At 40.2% G+C, this 26231-nt stretch overlaps 1 protein-coding gene across 2 annotated transcripts in view; it reads right to left on the reverse strand.

The window, feature by feature from the left end:
- Window positions 1-26231, reverse strand: part of dlg2 (discs, large homolog 2 (Drosophila)) — a 178888-nt gene that overhangs the window by 64757 nt on the left and 87900 nt on the right. Inside the window, exon 1 of one of the 2 annotated variants that reach the window (XM_061086351.1) lies at window positions 10963-11046. The exons of the other annotated variant lie outside the window; for it this stretch is intronic. Within the exon in view, the coding sequence (XP_060942334.1) occupies window positions 10963-11046 (84 nt within the window). Of the gene's footprint in view, window positions 1-10962; window positions 11047-26231 lie in introns of those variants that run through there. 2 annotated transcript variants of the gene reach the window in all.

Consider the following 26231-nt stretch of genomic DNA (forward strand, 5'->3'; position numbering starts at 1 on the left):
CAGTGATGTCCTAAGCAATGCTTTTATGGAGATATGCAGACCCTCTTGTCGGACAATAAGATAGCTGGCCTACATATAAAAGTACTGTACATTGAATATGAACTGTAAAATGCCTCGAAACACTTTGCCACACAAACTTAAGGTGCAAAAAAACCTTTTCTAACAAATATTTGAGTGCACTGACATGCATTGAATTTTATGCAATACATCCAACTTGCCACATGGTGGCACTTACACTTCAGCTTTAAGCTGTAGGCCTGACCAACTAGCAGCATCTATTAACTGAAGCTAATTTACAAAAACAACACTGCCCTTAGTTGGTGGATTTGTTATGTTATGCCTCCTCCATATCCCAATGGTAATGGTAATCTACACACACACATTTTCTTTATCATTTTCGAGTGGGCATGTTCCACTCTGATGGCTGGTGGGCATCTCCAGCTTTAGCAAAGATACAAACAATTTAAATCTATTTCTACAACAAAAACAACAACAACATTTAAGCAAAGGGATGAAAGGTCACCTGAAGTAGCACTGACACAAAAAGGCAGACAGACAATTGTCCCCTGTTATCCTGGATCGGTGTTTGTGAGTGGGTCTGTCTGTGTGCACGTGTGTGTGCATGTGTGTGTGTGGTCTTTAAGTAACAAATACCTCCCTCTAGCTCTGCTTAGTATAATTCTGCTTTTGATTTGAGGGCTGGCAATAACAGGCAGACAGCAGTGGTCATTTACGTTGAGTGAGTCAACTCAACAAACTCAACACACTGACTTTACGCTGCATACAGCATGCTGGACAGAGCAGTTACTTGGTACACAAAAAAAGTACAAGCCGGGTAGACATGGTTGACAGTTTCTATGATCCCTTAGGTACAAAGATGAACACATCTTGGCATATACCCTACTGTAGCCTTTCCTTTCTTCAATGAATTAGGGCCCACATTGGCTGTGCAAAACATGTTTACATGTCTACATCCAACTGAGATAAGACAAAGAATGATGAATGATGCAGGGATGTGAAGCTGGACCTGACACTACATTGTCTCATAAATCACAATTTCATACAGGGCTCCCATAGACATAAACTGAAAATCTTTGATATGGCAGCCTCACAATGTCGCAAAATTATGATTAGATAAGTTAACCCTCTAAACGTAACTGACCCCCACTTCTCTCATTCCTCATAACTCTACCAAAGCCAATCTGTTGCACTTGCATGTGTGGCCATAGAGGGGAATTTTGAATCACCCAGCCTTTTGCTCCTACGGTTTACAAATAGAAAATCAGTTTGTATTAATGACCAGCAGTAAAGTCCATTTTATCTTGCCTGGTGCCCTAAAAGACCCACTGCTGCTGGAGTTTAGCACAATACATTTAGTAGTAACATTTAATAAAATTGAACAGAATAACTACATTTCTCAGTGCCAATGCATCCCCTCCAACTCCTTCACAATAAAAGAGTGAAGTGTTGTACTGTGAAGCTGCAGTAGATATTTATCCATGGATGATGGTTTGGCTTATGTCTTATGTAGGATTTAAACGATTTTAAGTTGTTCAATTGATATTAAGACACATGGAATTTTTGCTGCAATAGGATTTTATAATCTCACATTGGTCCCTGTCACACTATACATTTATATCTATGTATTCTGCTGTTTACATAGAATCATTATTGAAGAGGCAATTCCCTCAGGGAAACTGTATGAAATAACTTTTAAAAATTCACATTTACTTTTTGGTAAAAATACACATTGGTAAAAATTTACCCGTAATCATTGTTACTTTTTCTGTGCATATGCAACTTTCAGATTCACTTCATCACCTTGACATTCTTTCTTACAGACAAGCCAACATACTACTTACTTAAACGTATTGACAGAAAGTTGCAGTACACTTGTCTTTATCATGCCACATTTATAAAAATAGAGCAACTTTAATTTCTTATTAGAACTCAAATGACATAACCTATTATTTTCCAACATTGCATTATCAGGTTAATTAGCCTCACAAAAACTCTTTGATTATACAATAACAACATAACACCATATAATGTGATGATTCTGTTTCTGTCAGGATATCCTCCATAAATATTTGATGAGGCCTGGTCTTTTTGCCAACTTATTTTTTTATACTTAAAATGATCTCTTTAGAAAATGTCACGATGAATAAAATATTCATGTTGCAATCTGCCTTGTCAATGTTATTAATGATATATTCCTTTCCAGGGCAGGGTTAACCACATTCAACCTTCAGTCATACTTGTAGACTATGGTTAGAGACTTGGACAATATCAATGATTATTGCTACGCTAAGTTAATGGATTTCAAAATATCCTTCAAATAAAGCAATGGTTTTGGGAAAAGATACAGCACCTATTTACAGAAGCCCTGCCATAAACAGCAATCACCATGAGGAGTTACACAGAGAAGAAAACAACTACATGTCCCATTAAATGCTACTTCAGAGACGGCATCACATCATTCACACCCAGTCATATCCAAGCAACCAACCAAGGGACTGACCTCACTCTGCTGTCAGCTCAACAGGTTCACTTCCTAAAACATCTCCATCTTTGATCATCTGTGAACTAATTACATACTGCCATGAAGTGAGGAAAAATGAAAAAGTCTGAAAACATATTTTCTTATACTCCTATGATAGTCTTTGCAAAATCAGCCCTACAGTGTCTCAAACTTCAACCTTGACTAAAGGGTGGAAGATAGCGAACACATCAAATTATACAGTAAGCTATTTTATCATGTTATTAATGGCACAACCCAGAGAGCAGTGAAAATTAACCAAATCAAAAGCTACTAAAAGCCCCAGGCTGTTGATGTAACAGATCACTACCCAGCGACTCCATTAAGTGATACAAGTCTTGTCATATCTGCTATTTAATGATTCCATAAATCTAAAAAACCTATTTGATGGAAAGCGTCAAACAGTATTACATGGAATGTAAAAGCTTTAAAACCAGAGGAGAAGTTGCTGCCTTCATTACTGTTGCATAAGTGGACACTGTGTGTTCACACTTAAAGAATGAAGGATCTTGTGGCAATCACTCAGGAGCCAACTTTGTTTAGACAAGATTATCATGAGCCTGATGTTTTGATACTGCACTTCGGGACTTTGCACTGTTTATTTTAAGCACTTATCCCATATTAATAAGTTAAAAGCCTCAGAGAAGATGCAAAAAAAACTTGAAGATAAAACAATATATAATTAAACCCGTCTAACACTGAGATGTCAGTGATATATCAGTCTCATAGCTTTCTACCTGTGATTCATCCTCAGTGCCATAGTGTCTCTTCTTCAGCTTCCCTGTCAGGGTCTGTTTCCACTTGCAGACAGTAACAAGTGACGGCCACTTCACTGGGCTCAAATTGAGATTAAGACCCATACTCAGGCTCCCCAGATCTGGGGCCCAGCCCCGCAGGGTGTCCATGGACAGTCTCTTCTTGAGGGTTCCTAGGCCTTCAGAACGTGGAGGGGGCAAAAGGTTCGGGACACTTCCTCCATGGAGCGTGTAGCCCAGCGATGAGTTGTTCATCATGCTGTCCCAACGTCGCTTCCCAATAAAGCTCATTGTGAACGGTCTGTACATCCAAATGAACCCTTAGCAACTGATGTTCAGATCAAACCTCTTCCACAAACAACTGGGCATCTTCTTTGAGTAAAGACATCCCAGTGAAGATATGAAGTTCAGTGACTTCCCACATCTTCAGAAGTAAAATAATCCATTCTAATCCAGTTTACATTGTTATAAAATCCACTTCTCACCCACTAGCTGGAGTTTGGGTGGATTAGAGGCCCTGCGCTGGACACATCTGCCTATCTATGTGCTGCTGGGAGACACAGTGCATTCTTTACATAGGAGGACAACGGATGGGTGATATTGCTCTAGGGGTAGTAAGCCAGGGGAAACACTTGCGACACATACTCAATATATCTGATTGGGTGAGAGCAGCAGTGGCCGGGCCAAAGAAGTGAATGCGATTGGATTAGGCAGGGCAGAGTGCTGGGTGCTACAGCCCACTGATATAACTCACATGGAGGCATAATTAATGCCTGAGGGAAGTAAGCTCTGTCAGGAAGCCAAAAGTAGATTAGAGACAGATCAATGGAGCACGTCAGGAAAAGAGGTGGAGCCCGTGCCACAAACAAACACACCCATCAAAATACAAACACACCATAATGAGCTAAAACAATGTAACTTAGTCACTGCAGTGGGAGCTGAATCAAACACAATTGAAATTATAGGGAATAACCTTTTGTTCAACACTTTTGTGGCACAATCAGAGAGAAGAGGCTGAACCAGAAAAGAGAGAGATAAGCAGCCTCCTCAACAACCTGTCTGTCTCCTCCCATTCTTCCTCCTCTCACTTTGTGTTCTGTCTCTTTCATTTGCTCGTTTGTCAATGGCCTCTTCTCTTTTAACCGACCCATGGCCATCACCCTCCAAAACACAGGCTTCTCATTTTCTCCCTGCCCGTCTTCCACTGGGTCAGGCTGCAAGAGGACGTACGGATGTTAGAACAACTCAGGCCTCAGGCCCGGGCTGCCTGGAAGCAGGATTCAGGATTGTATGACCACAGGATTAGACTCGCCCGGCGTCACACTGAAAACAACTTGTAGGTAAGACAAACATAAATAACGGTAGAGGGTAAGCAGAATGTTACTGCAGACATGTTGGATAGGCTTACAAATAAAATAAATAGTCACACAGATAACCCCATCACACACTACCATTTTTCAATCTGTTCTCCAACTGCTTGACATTGGCCCTCTCAAAAACCCACTCAGCCATCATGCTACAAGAGTGCATATCCATTATCGCAAAGGCTGGTTCCCACACAGCAAATGGCTGCTTTGCCTCTAGGACATCACAAGTGTGGGAAAAGTAAAACAGGCTAAAGAGGGAAGAGAGAGAGAGAGAGAGAGATAGAGAGAGAGAGAGAGAGAGAGAGCGAGAGAGAGAGAGAGCAAAAGACAAAGAGAGAGGAAGAAAGAGAAATAATTTAAGTCTTTAAATACTTAGTTAGAGTGGCAGAGCCAAAAAGGTGTTATGCTCAAATGAAGATGAGTAAAGCAACAGATAAAGTTGTTTTGAAACAGATGTTTGTTATTGCACTGCACCTGAAATTATTAAAAATAGAATGATTTTCTTGGGATTTAGCCGAGTATTTTGGCACTCAGCTGTCAGTTGCCAATTGGACTGTCTCTGATTAGAAGCTGATTGATTGATTGATTGATATTTATACTCAATAACAGGCAAAAAGCAAAGAAAGGCTTTTCTTCAGGTTTCTGGGAGCTGAGTTAATGATGAATCAAGCCTGCAGTGTTGACAGCCACTATTCAGCTGCCAACAAAGATGAGTGAGAAGCAGGATGGTTCATGGTGATGCAGGTGTTTGAGTAGGCAAAGGGGAATGGCTATTCAGATGACGCTGACAGTGAATCCTATTCAAACGTGACTCTTATCATTCAAACTGAGATGTAGCTGCTTAAAGCCAACCTCAAAATTCCACAACAGTTAAACACAGCCTACAAGCATTTATAATTTATGTTCGTAGATTGAATTTTACCACACTGTGCAGGCAAACTCCGCAGTTTGTTTATAGCTAGCTTTTGTCAGCAGATTACCAACACTGCCTGCTCAAAGGATAAGTGTGAGTGTTGTAGAGATGTTGTGGTACACTGCTGTCTCTAACTCTTTGACTTGTTCTGCCATTAAGTTCCCATTACATATTATGACTTTGACTATGACATTTTCAAGACTCAGTTTTGGCTTGTGGGGTAGTCAAGGACTTCCTGATTGTAATTACACAATGAATTTATAGAATGCTGCACAGGTTCTTTGCAACTGCAGTATTACAAAAAACCCTTCTGTGTCTTATTTATTTCGTGTTGTTGGCTTATTTCTGTGGGCTCAGTTTGTAATTATGATATCTCTGACAGCAGACAGCCATTCAGCAGCTGTGGGGGTAGCTGTGATCCATGCTAAGTCCTTTGAAATAAAGCACAGTTCACTGTGGACAGCTGTAGAAACAGATTAATTTGGGATGTTTGGAGAGCAAGTTACCATTGGAAGTGGAGAGCCAGGCAAGGTAGAGGCCTGAATGGCTCTCTGTGATAAAATGACCAGAGTAAACAACTATTGCAATGAATTAATTTGGAATACTTTCAATTATTTATGTCAATTTATATATTTTAAAGGGGACATATGAAAATTCCACTTTTGTAGTGCTTCTACACGTTAATTTGGGTATCTGGCATGTCTACCGTCCCAAAAACTCTGGAAAAAAACAACTCCCGCAATTTGTTATGGTTTGTCTATGTCAGAAACGTCATGCTTGAGTGACTGCGAATGAGCTTCCGTATGCCTCTCTCGTCATAGGCCCAATGGGAGTTTCTCATGTGGCCTGTGACGAGGGAGGCATACGGAAGCCTGCCTAGTCACCCATGCTTATGTTTGGAGATATGTCATCTATCTTTCTCTTTCCTGTCCTTGCCGCATCTCTTCTCTTTCCTCTTCTGTAGCTCAATGCGCTATATCTTCAATCCCTAATCCATGTCCCCTCTCCATGTGTATGAAGGTAAACAAATACTTTGTCATTCTATGAATTAATGTAGGCTGGTAATTGTTCAGTCGTTCAACCGTCTCCATTGCTTAATTCAACAAGGTAACAGGTACAGGCTGACTGCGCCAGTGTAAATGTGACTCAGTTTCATTTATCAGATTTGTTGTGGCAGGTGAGATTATCAGGTGTGTGAGAAAAGAATCAGCAGGCTGGCAGAGCCACAGAAAAGTGTGTAAGCCATTAGTGGTAGCCAAGTTACTCTAGTGAGCCCTAAAGCCTTGAAGGCTAATGTATACTAACTGAAGAGAGGTGGATTGTCTCACCTCCACCTCAATTTCTGCATCAAGGAGGTGGATAAGATGACTGATTGGCTGACTAGATTTTTATTAATTTTTGGCAGACCTACCGCCACAAATTATAACCAGTGGAAACACTGTTATGATACCACTAATGTGCTGCCACATTTTTACAGACTCTCTTTGCAATTTGCGACATCATCATGCATAGGGGTTTAGTGATAGGGCAACCTACTAATGGTGAATAACGTAATTTATTTTATTTCGCTACTTATATTGGTATCCTGTCAGTGGCTGGATCTATTGAACACTGAGAATATTTGCACATGCCACTGTCCAGCGACTAAAGTGATAAACAATATTTCTGCAATGGACAAGTGTTAATTTCATAAAATTTTGCTAAGAGAATTAATTAAGCAACAAGTACGCCCCAATATAAAGAGCTTTAATAGAAACCTCCACTCTGGCAGCTCTATTAAAAAGAGTTGACGGTGATTGTGATTTTAAACTGGATACAAAAATGTCCAGCACGATATGACCTTATCCTGTTAGGCAAAACCCATCCTTTGCTTCATGTCAGCTGGTGACTCATTCCTGACCTCCCCAACACTGCCTTGCTCATCTCACTGACCAAAATATAACCTGAAATCTGTGTTACAAATGTAGACATGGACTTTAATTCCCTTTTTGCCCTTGCATATCGCATTTATTACCAAAACACTACCACTACATAATGCATGTGCTCCAAATGACTGAAACACAGCTTTTATCCAAGCCTTCTTGGAACACACTGCAGATAAACAATAAAATACAATTTATAAAATAACAGCAAACCTGTACATATGTCTTTTTATACAGTAACTCTCCATATGATCCACCTGGTAAGCTTCTCTGTTATGTAAAATGTGCTCAAATGATTTCGGAGAAAATTGCACAGACAAACTTTCTGTTTAACTTGAAATTCAATTCAACAGTAACAGTGTGCAGGGGAAATAGGTATCTTCAAATAATTTATATAGAGAGAAAATTAAAACAAATTATATTCTGGAGATGACACCTAGCAAAATGTATATGTGGCATGGATAGTGTCCCATTATTAAATGATTCTTCCAATTTGGTTTCAAAGCACTGCTGCATGAACCTGTTCTTCTAGATGTGAGGTTTCTATTTTGATTAAAACTGAATAATAGGTAGTGCGGAGAAAACTCATTTGTCCTTAAAACTGAATAATAGGTAGTGCGGAGAAAACTCATTTGTCCTTGGAAAGGGACACTAAAGGAAGTAATGTCTGCTTATTCAGAGCTGATACTGAAATAACTTGAATATCTTGCTTTAGTCTTATCTTATCTATTGTATTCACTAGTTTGAACTTGAACTCTGTGGCAGGGATTTTGAAAAACACTTTAGGAAACAGTTGTTAAGGCATTGCAAAGACAACGATTCAATCACTTCAGTCCACCTTAAAGTAGAGATGGGGAAACAACATTTTTCCCAACTGGGAAGCTTTCAGATGCTGTACGTACAGGCCATTCAGAAGAGAGATGAAATCTGAGACCACGTTGGTTTTAAATATCACACAGCTTCAATTAGTTGCTTCCCAGCTGAGCGGAAGAAAGTGTCCTCATGTATTACTGTATTTATACACTCACATATACCCCCAGAGCTCCATCACCTTGTGACACCTCAGTCCGACCAGGTCATTTAATAACGACCATCATGGAGACTGGGAAAGAATGGGGTGCACATTCTGCCCCCTAATCTTTGAATGAGAAATTCTAAAACCTCCAATATTTAGCTTTCAAACTTATTATTATTGTATTAATTCCACCATATGAGGATGTAAATCTTTTCAACAGTCAATTAGTTATTTCACCAAGATGTAAAAGGGAAGAGTCACATTGTAATCCTAATCCTCCTCTTATGCAACTATAACCAGTCATATCATTAGATGTATACAGCAACGTATGCATATATGCATAATGGATATGCAGTACATGTATCCCTGAAAGCCATTTATTGTTTGCAAAAGCATCATCTCATTATATTATGTCCATTACTGGTTCCATTTACCCAGTACCCTAGGCCATTAGTTAAAATACAAGCACTTAACTGCAGCATCTGTTAGCCTCCACCACATATTTTTCATTTGACACCCATTTGTTGGTAAGCAGCATAGTGCTTTTTGTTCACTAAATGTGGCCTTGCCACACTCACTGCAGGGAGTCACAGATTACGTATGTAGCTAGAGTATAATCAGTTGAATTGATAGTTAGATAATTGGTGAGCCGATCTATACTGGAAGATGTTGGCATCAGAGATTAGGACAAAAGAGGGTGTAAAGGCCAAAAAGTGGGCTTGTGGCCAGAGCTATTTCTCATGTTGATGAACTAGACGAACTGTGAGTATTTAATGGAAAACCTAATTGCAATAAACTACAAGGTGCCTTTGATCAAAGATATTCCTTTGGTTCTCCATTAAGTGTAATTTTGCTGATTTTCTACCACTGGCTGAATACAGAAGAGTGCTGCCCGACCAGGCACCCCCCAGGCACCAAACTGTAAGTATGGATGGAGGGCTTTAGAAAAACAGGATGATCAGCCCTCCTTGAATGAGGAGCTGAACCCAGTATTTGACCCCAAACAGCAAAGAGGCCATGGGTTGTTTGTAGATGAACATATGATGTTTAGCACCAAACTATAACAACACTGAAACTTCAACTATCACAAAATGTTTAACCTGGTCTGCTCATCCTCTCTAAAATCCTCTGCCATCTTTCTCTCAATCCTATCTACACTTAACATGGTGTCGTCATGCACCGCATTTCAATACCCTAACATGGCATTAAATGTTTCATGGAGGTCAATAGTTTGTGGAAAAGTTGATTTTAGTTCATTTTTGATGACACAGAGATGTTCTTGGTCCATGCAATATTGAAATTGCATGTCTAGTATGAGGGGAGTAATGATAAAGCCGCCATAAGTAGCCCCTTGAGACAGTACAGCTCCATACATCATTCAGTACCAAAATGTTGGCTAGTTAAAGGTCAACTGTTAATGCACTTCTGAAGGGTTCATCCACTTGGGAGCATGAATTTGCACTGAAAATGACTTTTAAATTATGGGATAGGTTCTGTCCTCCGTAAATTTAATTAAATCTGATAATTTATTTGAAGACAACGGAACAGCATGAACATATAAGGTGTATTCCCAATTAATTTTCACAGAATATTTGTATACATTTTTTGGTAGAGACAGTTACCTTTGTGTTGTCATGAGAGTAAAATCAGTCAAATTTGACCTGATTGTGGCGCTAAATGAAAGGTTATGTACCCAGCTAAATATTATATATATATAAATATACAAAATCTCCAGAAAAATGTGTCCAGTAGTTGTGAACTGTGGACTGACCATCATCCCCAGCCGGAGGCATTTAAGCAGAAGTCTGATTAAGTGCACGTTACTATTTGTTGCCATTGGGAAATATACCTTTTTTTTCGTGTTGTAAATATGACAAAACAGCAACACCGTGAAAAAAAATGAGCATCCAAACGAGAAAAGCTCCCATTCTAGAAGGTTTATAGATTAGAGGACACTGAGAGACTATGCTGGTTAGAGCAGAGTCTGCAGTGTCAAAACTTGGCAATTCTCGAGGCAGATGCTCCAAAAGATGTTGGGAACAGAATAACTGAAATAGGTGAATTTGTCATTGCTTAAAACGTTGAGGTGGAGTGAGCCACTGAGTTCCATGTGCAATACAAGTCTTTCCAGGCAGCAGGGCCTTTTTTACCATATTGCTTATCTTCCCTCTCAAAGGAGACGGAAAGTACGTCACTGAGCAAAGTTAATTTCCCCCCAAAGTCAAATGGCTAACGTCAGCACCACTGTTAATCAAGTAAATCAACAGGTGAATTGCAGCAGGATTACCGGCTGCTGCACTACTTAAGTCACATATAAGGGCATAGAAATTAATTCATTAAAATGTCCATGAGATCAGCAGTGTGTCTGGCAAATCTGCCATGAAATTGCATTCTCAACCTGTTTAGTCAAGCCAGACTAAATCAGTAAAGCAAAGACAGTAGTTAACCTACCTTGTCTTTCAGCATCTTAGCTTTCCGGCTGTTCTGTACAAGTCGTCTCCCTAGCTTCTTGGCATACCAAATAGATGCAAACATAGCGACAGGTGAAATTATAACGTTTTCTGGACTGCAGGGACAGCCCAAACGGCTCTATCTGCTGCCCATCTGGAGTGAATGCTCCTTATCAGCAGAGTATAGCGCACAGGCAAGAGCAAAAAAAAGGGAGGGAGGGAGGGACGGAGGGATAAAAGAGAGAATGATGCTGAGAGACGGAGAGCGTCTGCAAAGCAAAGTCAGGTCTCCGTCAGCCATAAAACCAAGAGCAGGGAGGGAGAAATAGAGAGACAGAGAGAGAGAGAGAGAGAGGTTAAGGAAGAGAAAGGAAGGAGGGAACAATGCCTTCCACGTGGAAACAGCATCTTGAGCACCAATTGAAATCTGCTAAGAGGTTTCTGGCACCTCCCTCTTTCTAGAGGTGCGGGTGATTTGCTGCTGTCACGATACCTACGCCAGCAGCACTCATCATCCTAAAGCCATCACAGCACTTAACAAAAACTGACTGAAACATCACATCTTTACCAAAATATTTATACCAGATGAAAATAAACCTTCACCTGCCTTGCTTTCATGGGAACAAGCTGCGTATTGTCTTGAACAGTGGATTCACAATAGACAATGCACCTTCTGGATCCTGGAGTGTGCAAGGACTATGTTGAAGACATCATGAGTTATGTACAAAACTGTTTGATGTGATGGACTAAGCATTGAACCGTTGTTCGGCAGCATTCACAGATGCTGCTCTTCTTCATTTCCAACAGTGGATCAACACAAGTAGTGTTTTTGAGGGCGGCTGTCTCATGCGTGTTTGACGGTACAGATTCACTCCTATTTAAATCAACCCGGCTCTCTACGCAGGCCTCATCTCACCTTTTACCCTCTCTCATGAATGTGACACAAGAGATATTTAATGCTTTTAGTCTGTTTTCCTGTGTTTTATGCATTTTAATACAGCAACTGTGAATTGGACTCTTTTCCTTAACGCCTGGTGCTGCTCCGACATTGTGCCATGCCACACTCATGTGTAGACAAAGTGTAACAGTCTAAATGCTTGAGGTGCAACTGCTTCCCCCTGTGGTCAATGCATGCATTATGTAGAGCTGAACTCTGAGAGCTGTATGACCAAGCTGCCAGATCCCAGGAGCAACAACTTGTAGAGTTGGTGGCAGTATGCAGCATGACGATGAAGAAGGAGGATGAAGATGAAAAAGTAAGGGAGGAAAAGTAAAGAGAGATGCACCAAGTTTGACTGCTTGTGTGCCCCCATGCAAATCTCATCAGTCAGCAGTGTGGATGTCCGTGGCCCCAGCGGCGGGGAGAAAACTGATGACATGTATGAAGCTGTAGACTTAAAAGTAGTAAAAGTATTTTTGCTGTATTAGGAACTGTTATTAGGCTATTGTAAATTAATTTATTTATGTGATTTTTTGACTGTAAATGTGTTAAACCAACTTACAATTTGCCTAAGCAATAAAAAGGTTTTGTTTTTTGTAAAGAAAAACAATACAATTATCTGGCATCGTTTAGGAACCAGTATCGATTTAGCAGCAGTATCAGGAAGAAACTAAACTATACCCAACCCCTGTCCCATAACCAAACAGCAGATTACTGCTGTGCAATTTATGTCAGGTCATTCACTGTGACGGGCAGAGGGGATCACTGTGAGCAGACAGTGCACACTGATGTGTGGACGCCTTCCCTGACATTGTCCAGACCACAACATAGCCTCATAAACTCGTAGGGGTAACAAAACACCAGCTGCCAATCTCAGTGGTTTATGGTCCCCCTGTGGCATCTCTGTCACCAGCATAACCCAATATGTAATTACACTGCATAATAGCCTAGTCACTGCAGCGACACTGTCACCCCATGCCACTTAAAATGAAGCTGAGACTATGGGTCTGGAGACAGAAATAGATGCATTCAAAGAAGTACAGTTTACCAGAGAAAGGATCAGTGAATTGTAAACTACAAAGATCACAAGTTAAAGATGTGTGTCATGAATGTGCTGGTTGCTGACATCACACCTCATAATGAGCCCTATTAGCACTGCTGCATCAGCCTCCTCTTTCTCTGAACCCAGACACTGCATTTTATCTCTGGGCTTCAATTCAAACCTCTCTCATCACTTAGTTGACTTGCTTTGCATTCAAATTATTCTGCAACACAGCCACGAGGAAGGCACAAAGGCCTGTTCCTCCCACTTTAGTATGTGTGTTGACAGCGTATTCCGGATCAACGTCCCATAATAACACGGCTGCCCTTTTATTACTAAAGAGAGGGAGAGCTAAAGGCTAATTGCCAGGAAAGATGACACCGCACAGCTGAACAATGATAAACTACAGGGTGGGGACAGGGGAGGTGACGTGGCTGTGTTTTTCTCTCTTCAGCCTGAGACTGGTTCATTCTGCCCGGGTTCGTCCAATAACAGTTTTCAGTTGGAATTAAAAGAAATAATTGTGATTTAACACTACACACATTGTTTTTCATCAATTTTTCTTTCTAGATCTAAATATCTAAAAGAGTAACATGTAGGTTGAGAAACAACAATTTATTTAACTGACAACTAATAAACCAAATGTATTCATTATTGTCTTTCAAAATGGTGATAGCAACCCAGAAGCTTTCTTAACAGTTTTCTGAAAGAAGAGAACACACAAAAATTGTTTTATTATGTTTCCCCACAAATAAGAGAGATCCCAGGACATAATAAAAAACGAAGGCCAAGTTATTGTGCAATTCCCAGTTCCATCAACATGGTGGTGGATGTGTGAAAATTCTAAGTTGTTCAGAGTATCTACCATTATATTTCCTGTGGAGACTGTCTGACTGACTTTATGATTGACTGATTTTATTTGCAAAGCCAATATTCACAAATCCCAACAAGGTGCACCAGGTGTTCGACTGAAATGCCACTCCAGGACGTTCCAGGATCTTTTTCTCAACCAAGCTTTGGCTGACTTGGAGGTGGGCTTTGGATCATTGTCTTTCTGGAAAGTCTAATGATCACCAAGGTTCAATTTGTCAACAGAAGGCATCACATTCCTCTTTAAAATGGCCTGGTATTTCTGTGAATCCATGATGCCAGGTACACGATCAAGATTGCTAGTTCCCGCCGCAGAAAAACTGCCCCACATCATCTTTGACCAAACTCCATGCTTGACTTTGGGGATAGTATTCTTCTGGTCATGAGCCTTGCCTTTTGCATGCCAGACATACCGCTGGTCCATATGTCCAAACAGTTCCAGTTTGGTTTCATCAGTCCATAGAACTGTCACCCAAAACTCTGTTGTCTTATCCAAATTCCTCCTGGCATATTCTAGTCAACTTTTGATGTTCCTTGTGGTCAAGAGCTGAGTGCGTCTTGGAGTCCGGCCATGGAGTCCTTGTTTATTCAGTCTTATAGTTGCCACTGAAACACTTGTACCAGCCTTCATCAGGTCATCCTGTAGGTGTCTTGCAGTCACACAGGGGTTTATCCGAGTTGTTCTGACTAAGTTGCTGAGGGCCCTTGATGAAATGTTGGGCTTTCTTCCACGGCCAGGCTGGTTTGCAGCTGCTCCATAAGTTTTAAACTTCCTTATAATGCTGCAAATGGTGTCTCTTGGAATATAATTTTTTGGGGAAATCTTCTTCTACCCAAGGCCTTTCAGGTGTGATGAAATAATTTCCTCTCTCAGCTTTTATGCACGCTCCTTTGTCTTTCCCATGATTGCAACTCACCTTGAATACCTTCATGGGTGGGGTTTATATACGCATCACAGCTGCAGCAAATGAAGGATCAGTAAAGAGTTCCCAAAGGCTTAATTATGTTTCTCCACTTTAGGAAAAAGAAAACTGTCAGACAGCTTTTAAAACAACAATATTATATGGGGGTTGAATAATTGTGACATGGCTATCTTAACAAAATATACTGCAACACACAAATAGTACATCATGCATTTTCCGTGTTTATTTTCTGTATCACTCAACTCATAAAGAAGTCATCTGAAGCAGAATTTGGGTATTTTTACACTGCACATATCTGTTACCAGGGACATCAAGCAAGAACCACGTTTGTCAGGGACAGGATAACACAAATTCAGTGCAGCTATTAACTGCTGGGCTCGTGTCGCTGTCGGACAGAACAATGCGGCCCTCAGTGCACTCTATGCTTGATGTCCATTGAAGCACTTAACCTCCTCCAGCCAGATTTGGCTGTCTGTGAGCAAAATGACGGAGGAGGGTCAGTCAGATTCACTGTGTTTTCTCTTGCATGTGATTTTGTGACCAAACGTAGTTTGAGGACCAGTTGAGAGGTTTCTCCTTGTGAAAGATGGTGTAATGTGTGAGCCCCCACCCCCCTCAGTTGTGTAGTCTGAACTCTGCTCTAGACGACTTTTTGTTCGTACTGTGCCTGTCTGAATATCACAGCATTAATAATTATCAACACTACATTCAACAAAGTTGGCACAAGGATAGTGTGTTTACTTCCGTTTTATTGTAGCTGTGTAAACCATGTTGCAGACTATTTAGACACAGCTTCCTATAAATGATCTAGAAAAACTAGTAACACCTGGTGGTAAAGAGAAAGGGGTTCTTGCCTTGCAAATACTTTTTATTAGGGTGATTTCAGACCTAAAGGCCGATTTATAGTCGGATTTTACGCAGGCACGCAAGGACGCAAGACACGCAAAGTGCCCCTTGCTTGCTTGCGTAACCCCTCTTGCAGCTTGCGTGCGTCTGACATTTTTTCTAACTATACGACAAAGCGACGTGAGCCTCACGCAGCACGCAAGGCAGTGATTTGTCTGCTTACTACATCCCGTCCACAGTCTGGTTTCCGGTTTCATGCCACGTAATACCGGCAGATATCACGGTAGATTTAGAAGAATGAATATGGACCAAATAGAAGAGCACTTGGCAAAGAGATCCGAAAGTATGACCAGTTGTATAACCCGTCACTGACTGGCGGATTTGTCCGCCAGAAAAGGCTATGAGAAGCCGCAGAGGCGATGTAAATAAACAGTCGACGAAGACGAAGACGTCTCTTCTTTGTGCGTTTTGTCTTCGACAAAACACGTTACTCCGCCTAGTGTTCTGGCGGGGAATTAACACGTGCAAGCCTTGGGGAACCATAAACCAAAACGAGTCCGTCGATGCACCGCGTGGCCAACCACAGTTGCAGTCGCAGTACTATAAATCGGCCTTAATTTGGATTATCTTAAGGCAGCTTCTCAAACTAAATATTACAATGTCAAATAGTGCTGATACCTTGAGAACTTGCCCTGGAAGGGTTGTTATATTTATGTTTTACGTTAACTAGAATTACTGCACTGCAGTTGTATGCCAGTGCAGTTGGCATGCACATATTTCTACATATTAATTTTTATGATCACATGACTATTATATCGGGCAAAATTATGCAAAACATAACCTTTACATAAACCTACCGAGCACAAAAGAAAGTTCTGATTCCCCGCGGCGGGCCGGAGGGATAAAAACTGGCTACCTACCAGAGGTGCCAAGGTAACGTAAGTGTCCATAAAAGCGAGCCAGCAGTACTCGTAAGCCAACTTTAACATCTGTGTGCTGCAACTGGCAGATCTGTTTTCCTCCTGTGTTACGATGCTTTTTTCTCTAAAACTACAGTGTAGCCTAAAGGAATTGAAATGATATATCACTGTGTCTAACTGTTTGTTTGATTGTGTAAAGAAACTACACTGTTGAATGGTTCACACACTTCAACTGACATGGAAAGACATTACTTTCAGGCATTACAGGGCTGATTGCAGTTCCAGAGCTGACCACTGATATGAACCACTGGGAATTGTGTGGCGCTGTGTCATGCTCTTCCCCCATGAATACTTAACATTCAGCATAGTAGAAATTAACACCCATCGGTATTTTGAGATTAGAGAAATAAAATATGCAGTGTCTCAGTACTATATTTTTAAAGAGGTTTTTATTGTAGGACTCTGGGCGAGCCTTAAATGCACTGCCCGCAAATACTCTGCATCCAATTTACGTTCAACTTAAGATCTGAAAGAACTCTGCAAACAATTTTGTTTTATCTTTGACCACTGAAATGTAATCCCTTCATCTTTGAGTCCAAGAGACTAATGATGAAAAGTTTAAGTAATTCCCTCAAGTTAAACTGTTTTTGGAGGCCACTGTATCCTTGACCTTTGATCAATCGGGTCACAAATGGGTCAGTGTGAATTGTGCCCGATGTATTGAAATTCCCTATGGGCAGGCTTGATATATTACATTCAAATGATCGTGAGGTCACTGTGACTTTGACCTTTGACTTCCGACCACCAAGGTCTAATCAGTTCATCTTTGAATCCAGTGAATACTTGTACACAATTTGAACAAATTCCCTCAAGGCATTGTTGAATTCACAAGACTAGGACGGACGGACAAATGGAAGGACATACGGACAGCTAATAAATATAATGCCTCCAGCCACTGGCTGTTGCCGGGGCATACAAATTTAATAATGTCAAGAATTTAAGACGTACATATATATTTGATTTATTACTTTTTAGCAAATTAAACCATAAATAATAACAAATCTACAAATTCATTTAAGTATCAGATTGTGTAGCAGGAGAGGGACTACGCAATGGCTGTCCCAGAGGGAACTTTTATATTGTTTAGTTTTCCAGCCATTTACATTCCAGTATTGTATATCTTTGTGTCTGCTGCAGAGAGCTTCAAGTGTCAAGGTTAGATAGTCCAGGGAGGCTGGATCCTCGCTTACTGGGGAGAATTGTGAAAGGCTGTCAAGCAGGGCTGGGAGAGGCTTTGGCCATCTGGAGTGCAGGGTCCTGGTTTCTCAAGGGTCTCACTCAAGTTATGCTCTGCGTGTGTGAATGAGTTTGTGTGTATGTGAGACAGTTCTGTTTGGTGGGAAGGTGAACACGGTGGGGATAAGGTCGATCTCATCAAGCCACCCTTGGCCTCATGCAGGAGGCCAGCCTCCCCCATTTGCATTTTCTTAGTCTCTAAAAACACATACAAGAGATTGAGAATATTAATTATTTTCACAGGAGAACTGGGAATTGAAATGTGATATTTAGATATATTCTAATTTTCAGGTTTCTATGAACCTGCCTTACTATGCATTAAAATAAATTATGATATATATCTACAAGACTTTAACTGCAATGGCTGCTTTTCATAATGCACATTTAAGAAGTACTTGCAATTGTTTGTGCTTTTATAACAGTAACATGTGTAGAAGCAGTAAGCTTATAAAAGGATGTGAGTAAATTTACAGCCAACACTTAAAGTTGCAGTGTATAGAATTTAGAGATATTTAGCGGTGAAGGTACATGTTGCAGCTGAATACCCCTCACCTTACCATCCCCTTCTAAACATGGCAGGAAACCTCTGGTAGCCTTCAGTTGTCATAAAAACTCAAAAAGTTTTTAGTTTGTCAAGTTTGGACTACTGTAAAAAACATGAAGGCCTCTGTAGAGTGGACCCGCTCCCGATATAAATCTAAAGTATTTAAATATAAAGGGCCCATTCTCGGATAAAGAAAACAACAATTCATACAATTTAGATGATTAAACAATAGTGAAAACATCAGAAGGGCAATTTTATCTGAAATTTCTGCCAATAGATCCCTTTCACCTCAGTATTACAAACTGAACCTGTAACTACATAAAGAAAAACTGTATTTTGGACTACTATTACACTATTACACATTTACCTTAAAATGTTAGAGCAGAAATACTCTAAGTGAGAAATAACTCATAGTCTTCAAACCGGGTACATTTAATGCAAAGTACATTTTAAACCTGCCTAATGTTGTGGGTTGTTAGCTTTTTCCTGTGGTTCTACAACAGTTCAACAATAGTAGAAACATAACAGTCACTCTTTATTGTTTGTAGATTTTATAGCCACGTTTTTGCATAAAATGAAACTTTATTATTGTTCATATGTGTGGCTTATACAAGTTTGAAGGATTTACTTAACTGTTGTTATTTTTACATGCATTGCATGTTTGCTATTTTTTAGGTTTGTTAAGCAATTGACAGATTCTTCAAAATCTTCAAAATAAAAGCTCAGTAAATCTGTTTAGTATAAATTCTGAAAGCAACAACTGAATATTGTACTTTACTTTGAAAATAAATGGCCAAACAGTAAGTACTGGAATTATAGTTGTTGTTGCCATGACAGAGATTGAGACACATAGTGGGTCTTTCTCTCTGTGTCAGTCTGATATCTAAAATATGCATGATTTACATTAGCAGGAAGAGCTGCTGCACTAAACCAAGGACTGCAAATTTATTCTTGAGTTGTTTCAACAGATGTCGAGGCAGCTTTAACTTAAACTAGGGTAGAAGTGAGGTAGAACCATGAACACTGAAGTTACAGCAATTTTGTGTTTCACAGCGAGTTGATGAACTTTGACGCCACGGTGTGACGAAAAATCTGTTTTTTAAAATCAGTTTTTATCTCCATCTTGTTGTGATTACACTAATCTGAATTTGAAGTTGATCTGATGAAAGCCCTGTGACAAGTACTTCAAAGTAAAAATGTGGAATATGGTAAAAATGGCCACTAAATCCAAAATGGCGGGCTTCCTGTTTGGTCTAGCTTATCAATCCAAGGTACTTATTTGTTTGTTATGAAAAGACACATGCCCCAATAGATTTTTGTAGATGTTGGCCAATCGTAGTGCCGGGGCTGCCCATTAGGGGGCGCCTGTCAGTTTTTTTGCCACGCCCATTGCTTAAAATCATATGAAAATCTTCGGGGGGGCTGTTGTTACACATATGTAGTTTGAGTGAAATAGAACCATGAACACGGAAGTGACAGCAATTTCGTGTTTCACAGCGAGTTGATGAACTTTGAAGCCACGCCATTAATATGGCATTTGACGAAATGTCACAGTAATCGTATGTCTCCACGGTCACACGGTGTGACGAAAAATCGATCTCTAAATCAGTTTTATCTCCATCTCGTTGTGATGACACTCATCTAAATTTTAAGTTGATCTGATGAAAGCCCTTGGACAAGTACATCAAAGTAAAAATGTGGAATATGGCCCAAAATGGCCACTAAATCCAAAATGCCGGACTTCCTGTTGCGTCTTACATAATGCTACTTGAGACTTTTTTGTGCGTCTGAACCTGATACACCTGTGTGTCAATTTTTTCGTGAAGATCGGTCAAAGTGAACTCAGTGGCTGTGTATAGGTGGCGCTGTTGAGCCATTTTGCCACGCCCATTTCAAATTACTCCAGAATAGGGCCTCTCATCATTCGGTGCTCGGGCCCTAATAATAAGAATAATCCTCAGAGTTTCAATAGGGCCTCTCACCATTCGGTGCTCGGGCCCTAATGAGGAGCAGTGCAGAGGGGGAGAGGACCCAAAACATCAATTATGTGTATGAGAGAAGCATACATATAAGAGCAGCAGTGAAAGAAAGGCTTTTGGGGAAAATTAAACCAACGTCAAAATGAGAAAATGAAAGAGATGGTAACGAAGCACAAATACATTCCAATACAACAGTTCCTGGTTCATTTCCCCTACTGAGTCCCGTTATTCCTTTTTTCTCTGCCTCTTATCACCAAGTGCTTACTCAAAGTGTTCGGTATCTGTACAATATTGTGAGGTCTAACCCTTACTTTGTTTTTAGTGTCTTGAGATGTATGTTGATATGTTGCAATATACAAGTAAAACTGAATTGACATATATCTTACACCATTTGTCAAAAAATAGTGATGATATACTGTGAGGAGCTGCTCTGAAAGCAATGTTTTGCCAGGGTTGCAGCAAAACAAATTCCAGCAACCAGCCTCAGAATCTCACCGAAAAATAATATGAAGCTGTCAAGGTTACACAAACAACTGCCTGAGCATCTGAAAGCCTTCAAGACCAAGTTGGGTTCTCTCCTTTCACATTTTTGCTTGACTCATTTGACTCACAAATCTTATGTCACTTATACACACATAAACATCTATAATCGATTGACCACCTCATAGTAGTGTAGTTTTCTTTATTTTGAATTTGCTTTTATGTTTGTGTTGCAATAAATCATTTATTTATAATAATTGCCCTTTACTTGTGTCTCTGTCTCTTTTGCCATGGTTCTAGACACAGCTCATGGACAGCACAACATAACATTTTATTTGAAAATGTAACTGCGGATCTAATTCAATTCAGAATCTTGTGGCTTAAAACTGTCGTCTCATCCCTTCTCTAATCCAACTGAATTGATGAACAGACTGCAAAACACACATGACCATAGTGTGAGTACCTGCTCTACACCCATATACACAACAAACTCGCACATGTAAGAACATACACATAGTTGAACTTGGAGAGCTGCATGCTGACCCAGATTGACAAATTGAGCCAGGCCATTGACCTAGACTTGCTGAATAGGTCAGCACACATTAAAACGCACAGACACACAATCACAGATAGATACACGGTTCAATAACTACCAAGTACATAAATACTATGGTACTGCACAGCACCAAAAGTTTTCACTATATACATATAAAAGACAACTAAAATGTTCTTGTTGATGAAACCTCTAGTTCATGTTTATGTATGCATGAACAAGACTACTAAATGAAACTAATGCAACTAATGTTTGATGATGTAACCAATTGAGAGGGTCATGTTTGAAGGGTGTGTGTGAAAGTTTTTCACTTTCACCCCACCAGCTGCAAGGCCGATGACTGAGGATGGTGCATGCAGCCCAAACCCGTCTTCCAGCACGGCCCTGCAAGATGTCTGTAAGAAAGTGGCTGTTAAGCTTGGAATTGAGTGGCCTGAAGCCATCACCGAGACCACCATGCCCTGCTATGAGGGTTAAAGGCTCCCCAAAGCAAAAGCCTCCACCAAACAGCTTCTCCCGTTTTCTCCCGAGTGCCTATAGGCAGCAACACGGTCCTGGAGTAACCCACTCGCTGCCAAGAACCGTGTCCGGGAAGGGTCAGCTTTGGACTGAGTCGATATGGAAAAAAAATACTTCTCCCACCTTCCCCCGGTCGAGCCTTTACTGGCATCTCCACCTGACTCAAAGGTCCACCATGACCTCAACCGAACCCACCCTACCCTACCCTCCAAAGCTGACTGTTTCTGGGCACCGCTAACAGAAAAGAGCTTCAAGGCTTGGCTGCATCAATGAAAGCTCTGAACGTATCATTGCCTCTACTTGCCTACCAGGCTGAGTTGTAGGATGCTATGGTGACTTCCCTGGCCGTGTTGAATGACCTGTGCGTGGTGACGGAATTCTGCCTGCGTCTGCACAGGTGCGCTGTCCAGGCCTCTGGAAGAGCTTTTTGGGTCCACGGGAACATCAAGTTGGGCATTTTCTAGAAAGAAAATGCCCAACTTGATGTTCCCGTGGACCCAAAAAGCTTATTCAGCCCAGTGGTAGCCTCCATGCAGAAACGCAGTGATGAGAAAAGAGAGAGGGGGAAGCACTGCAGCTTTGCATCTCCAGGAGATCATCACCTCCTGCCCCAGTCGCACACTGGCAAACATTCGCCCAAGCTGTGACACGCCCAGGTTTCTGCATCCAGAGGCATCAGACTCACCAGGCTGGTGGCCGGGGCCAGAGCACGCCAGACTTCCAGCGTGACAACAGGAGATCCAACTGCCCCTAGTTACCAACTGTTACCTTGTGCGGTTCTTCACGGAGGCAATTGCCACCGCCTATAATTGCAGGGGATTGTAACCCCCCCCATAGGTCTCGGCACTCATTCCACTCGGGGTATGGGTGTTCCAGGGCGTGTCTTTCGAGGCAACACCTCATACCATCACCAGATTTTATAATCTGTATTTTACTGTACCTACATGGTCTCATACAGTCCTGAGTGTGGGCCCAGTCACAAGTGTGCCTGTGGGTCTGACTGTTGGTTAGTTATTGGTCTTTGAAGTTAGCTTATCTCGCAATATGGGAGTCACTTTATCCAATAGTGAGATACTTAAACAAATGTTGAAAGATAACTTTAGGTTAGGATTATAACTCCGGTTCTCTGAAACATGAGTGAGGTATCTCACCAGATCACCCTCCTTGTCTGGAGCGAGGAAGAGGTGTACTTACTTGTTCGACTGAGATAATGACCTGACGTCAGGTTGATTATAGTAGGAGGAAGTCCCTGCTATTGTGACAGATGTCACGTCTACCTACCAGTCAGGACTGGTGTAAATGCTTCTGGGGGATAGCACGGAGGGCGTATCCCATAGTGAGATACTTCACTCATGTTTCAGAGAACGGGGGTTAATTTCTTAACCTATAGTTCGACACTGTTTATTTCCTATTTTAACTAAATCTAGTCAACAGGACTTTTACTGTCTTTTATCATGTGACTAACATTACATGATATCATGGCGGTCACAGAAAGTGGTGGGATAGGTGTCAATCAGACAACGTCAATGCCAAAAGATTCTGACAAGTTAATGTTAAATATATAAATCTGTCATAAGTAAGTCAGTGTTTGTAATTGTTATCAAATTATGTGTCTGATGTATTCAAGCAACAACATATGTAGTGAGTTGTTTAAAATTAGTTTTTTTCAAAGCAAATGTATGTGTCCCACTTTATCAAACATGATTGATAATGTGGGACAGCAGGCTTTAGGTAATCTGTGACAGTCATTAAAGTTCTCTTAATGGGGGAAAAATCCATTTAGGGACTCCCTGACGTAAAACAAAATAGATAAATAAAGATAAACTAAAGAGATGTAGAAAAAGGATCTGCATTTGTCAGACAGGATTTATTTGTAAATACAGTTTACCCCTGATAAACTGATTGTCTGTTTAGCTAACTACCACATAATCAGTTAGCCCCCATAGGACAGAGATGATCCAAAAAGCACAGAAGAGACTCTGTCCTGTGGTTTGCCATTGGTTTCACGATACATGTGAAGACAATGGGGTGGTTGTCTATGATGGGTCTCTCACCTGCAAGGACTGAAAGAATGAACTGTAGATTGTTTTTTCAAATGTGATAGACCTTTAATAGAAAGTTTTAAATATTTTTTTTAGGATTTCTATTGAAGATAAGTTTCTTTATGGACAAAATTTGACTTGTATATATCAATATAATTTAATTTATAATTTGAATAATAATGAATAATATACAGTTTGTTCTTTGTTTATTTTTTAAAATGTGGTCATATTGAGCTTAGTTTGCACAAAGCAGGGTGACTTGGTCTTGTTTAAAGCCTAATACAAGTCTCCCTTACAAAGAGACCTGTCCCAGGCAGGATTGTGTTTTTATAACAAAGAACACTTAAAGTGTTCTGAGTATGATATGTCTGTTCTTTCTTCAGGTGTGGTTAGAAAACACCTTGAGGATTACAGAAAGAGAAAACAAGTTGATCTAATAGGTGAAACAGTTATCAGAATAAGTCACAGAATTCCAAATTGCAAATAATGTCGCAGATAACCCGAATTCACCCAACAAGCAGAAGGGTCCAAATCTAATCAAAAATAAATCATGATCGCAATTACGCAATAGCTAATATATTGGTACTGCTACAGTTTATATTGTTATTACTGTGAAATCAGGCTAAATGGGCACACTCCATTGAATTGAATAGATGGTTGATAAGACAGTGTCATGGGATTGTAAGGACACTCTGCTTGCCATTGGTTGACTTGGTCTCTTCTCCTTTTTTTCGGGAAGAACAGAGGGGATGTTGTTAGTAAGAGCTGCGGGGCTGGGACAAAAAAGGTTGGCCTGCCAGATCTCTAATTCTCCCAACACAGACCCTGCAGCCACAGGGGTTCAAAATGTGCCCTTGCTATGGCCCCATTTACTGCACAATTAATTATGAAAATGTGCTTTGCAGATATAAGCGATGCAACACAAGCCAGAGGGCAATTAAATTTGATTTAAATTTAAATTGATGTAACAATGTGATTTAGCAAATGTGAAGATACCATAAGATACCAAAGCTCCAAAACCCCAGGTTCTGGACTTCTAATAATGAAATTATCAGACCCTTTGTCTTTAATAGTTTAACTCCCATGTCCTTTAAACTTTACACATCTATTTTTATAAGACAATCTTTCCGTTGTACAACTGTGGTCTTCAGGACCAGCCTGACAACACTAAAAGAATATCGGTTGACAAATTAAGTACAGTACAGAGGATATTATGAAACTATTTTAGTAATGATAAAAGGCTTTGACATTTAAATTGGAAAATTATGTCACGACAAGCAGTGCACATTGGGCCAGGCTCTCTCCGCTGTTTCCATCACCTGATATTCAAAGGCTGTAGATTTGTAAATATTCAAACTGTTTTGTCTTGTTTGTTCACCTATTAGTTATAAATACAGTGTAATAACTTTTTCCAAAAAAATCATAAAAAGAATGACATAACATCAAGAACGGTATACTTTCCAAGTTTTTTTTACTATGAATCACTTCAGTCTGTTGATTCAACAAACAAATATTTAGAGCACTTCTTTGATAAAATGTGCCCTGTTTGCTTTGACTCGCTCACATTTCTTATTCAGGTATATGAGTCACATACATTTTATTCACCTTACTTAACACAGCAGATGTATGTTGGAAGCAGAAGCTACTAAGTTACGTGCATTAGTATGCACATTTAAGTGCTTTTGTGCTGTTCAAGGTGACTCATTTTGAATTCAACAGAAGCCTGCACTATACCATTGTAAATGACAGCCTAATGATGAGTTAACTCGATGTATTCCTGAAATTTGCTTGAGATGTTTTAAGCAGTCCCTGTCATATTATTACAAATTAAACAAAAAGAAAATTCTCCTCTTTGAAAACCTGAAGTAATAAAAAGAGATGCTCACATCCAGCATGTTTCACATTAGACCCACCCTTCGGCTTAAGTCAGACTCCATCTCATGATCTGAGAAGGTACGACAGCACTCAGTAAGCACTAATGGCTGTTTCTGTTTAATGGCTTTCCATTTCCCTTTCCTCTGTTTGAGACATGACCTCTTTTAAATGCAGGATGTTCTCTTTTGACAATATAAAATGAACTGTTCACTATACTTCTTATTTTGTTATCCTCTGAGTGTTGTCACCACCTCTAAATTGTGTTCTGTTCACTTTCATTTTATTCAAAGTGGGGTGTTCCATCAGCAAAGAAGAAATATCTATTTTAAAGAAAAATGGTTAAAGTGCACAAAATTGACCAGATCATTTTTGGAGGATCTCATAGTGTGTCTGAGTGCAGACAGGACTTTAATAATAATGTTCTATTTAGGTTTAATAGGT

Source organism: Limanda limanda, chromosome 14 (genome assembly GCF_963576545.1).
Source record: "Limanda limanda chromosome 14, fLimLim1.1, whole genome shotgun sequence".
Classification (NCBI taxonomy): domain Eukaryota; kingdom Metazoa; phylum Chordata; class Actinopteri; order Pleuronectiformes; family Pleuronectidae; genus Limanda; species Limanda limanda.